The sequence below is a fragment of the Gavialis gangeticus genome, unplaced genomic scaffold, assembly GCF_001723915.1.
Source record: "Gavialis gangeticus isolate Ggan-Ray unplaced genomic scaffold, GavGan_comp1, whole genome shotgun sequence".
NCBI classification, from domain to species: domain Eukaryota; kingdom Metazoa; phylum Chordata; order Crocodylia; family Gavialidae; genus Gavialis; species Gavialis gangeticus.
Window position 1 is genome coordinate 54,548,968 of NW_017728996.1, and position 1,811 is coordinate 54,550,778.

The following is a 1,811-nucleotide window of genomic DNA, read 5'->3' on the forward strand; positions in this document are numbered from 1 at the left end:
AGAATGAGTATGGCACTGACTCCACTGACTTCCTGCTCAGTGCAGAAGGTGAGCTGCCTGCCTGGCCTGTGTCCAGTGCAAGCCCCTCTCTGGACCCAGTGATCCCAGCTGCATGGGCCCTCCTTGCCTGCAAGCCCCCTCCTGTACACACAGACACTCAGGGTCACAAGAGGGCACCATGTGAGGTGGGCATGGTGCTTGCCAGGCGTGTTGTGTGGGCAGAGGGCAGGTAGTTGTGTGGGAGGGTTGTGGCACCAGTACCCCCTGCAATAAACAAAATGATCCCCCACCCCAGAAAGCCTGAGCAAGTGTGAGGGGGGCAGGTTCACCAGGCGGTAACTGGGAGGCAGGAGAGCTGAGAGGGGGGCAGGTGAGGCACTGGGGGCAGGAGAGCTGGACTGGGCGGGCAAGTGTTAGGTCCCAGGACCAGGTTGGGCATTTAGGGAGTGGGGTTAGTTCTGGGTGCAGGGAGCTGGAGGGAGAAGAGTAAACGGTCACGTACAGAAAAGATGCTAGAGTGTGGAGTAATGTTGTCAGGAGCTGGCTGTGGGCAGCTACCGCCTGGGGTGGCAAGTGAAGGGCACCCCTGATCCTGGAGGTGGCCTGGGACCCCATTGCTGTGATACTTGGACAGTCTGGGCAAGGCCTTGCTCCACAGCACTGCACAAGAAGGGATGGGTCGAGAGGAGTTGATCTGCTCTCTGTGCCCTGAGACCCGCATGCTCCCAGACCTGAGCCAAGGCCTGGGCTCTGGCACCGGGGCCGTGAGTCTGTCTCAGGCCGGCCTTACTCCCAAGGCCCGTTCTTTGTCCTGTTCTGTGGGAAGGGCAGGCTGGCCCCTCCACTGCTCACCCCGGCATGGGGACTCTGGGCCAAAGGGCACTGGTTGGGTTCAGACAGCCCCATAAAACCCTCACACAGAGGGCTTGGTGCTGCACACCCAACTCTTCAGCCCAAACAGCCAGGTCGTGATGGAGCTCCGGCAGCTTATTAGAGCTGAAAATTTCTGTGTTGGGGCTGGCTCAGGCATGTCAGGCAGCTCTGGGGCGTACCTGTCACCAGTGGGCCTCTGGGTGCATCCCCGGGCAAGCAAGGGGAAGCGCACAGAGCCCTGTGCATAGTGGGCTCAGGGTGAGCACTGGGTAGTGGTCCCCCGCTCCAATACCTTCATTCTCACTCACCCCCGGGCTTTGTATCCCTCTCAGTGCTGTCGGGACTTATCTCAAGAGAAGAAATTGAAGGTAACGTGAGCTGCTTCAGGAGCCGTGAGTGCTGCCCCGGCCGCATGGCCAAGGCCCTGCCAAAAGCCAGCACTCCCTTGCTATGAGGGGTGGCACCGCACTGAACATAGGGAGGGCACCCTTGGGATGGGGAAGGAGTACTGGGCAGCTAGGCAGGGTAGGACTCAGTTGCTCCTCCCTAGCAAGCCACCACCCCATGTGAGAGCAATGCTGGTTAACGCTGGCAGGACAGGAACTGGCTGATCACAGGCCCAGACCCTGCTGCCTTCTGAGGCCCTGCAGCGTGGAAGCAGGTGGGAGGGCTGCAGCACCCCCAGAGCCGGCTCTGCTCCAAGGTAGAGCCCATCTCCCCTGCCACCTGGAAGCTGAGCCTGCTGCCCGCCTGCTGCCCCCTCTCCTTTGGGGTCAAACTAGCTCTGCCTTCCCTCTTAACTTGGGACACCAGGAGAGGAGACACCCAGCCCTGCCCAGTAGGCCTGTGTGAGTCGGCAGCGATCCGATCCAACTTCGGATCCAGCCGCTTCGGATGGCCACGATCCAATCTGAGCTCGGGACCGGGTTTCCACCTTG

The 1,811-nt window shown here is 60.9% G+C and overlaps 1 protein-coding gene across 1 annotated transcript in view; it reads left to right on the plus strand.

The window, feature by feature from the left end:
* Positions 1 to 1,811, plus strand: part of ALPK3 (alpha kinase 3) — a 121,477-nt gene that overhangs the window by 108,410 nt on the left and 11,256 nt on the right. Inside the window, exon 9 of the mRNA XM_019503849.1 lies at positions 1,206 to 1,241. Coding sequence (XP_019359394.1) covers positions 1,206 to 1,241 — 36 coding nt within the window. The remainder of the gene's footprint in view (positions 1 to 1,205; positions 1,242 to 1,811) is intronic.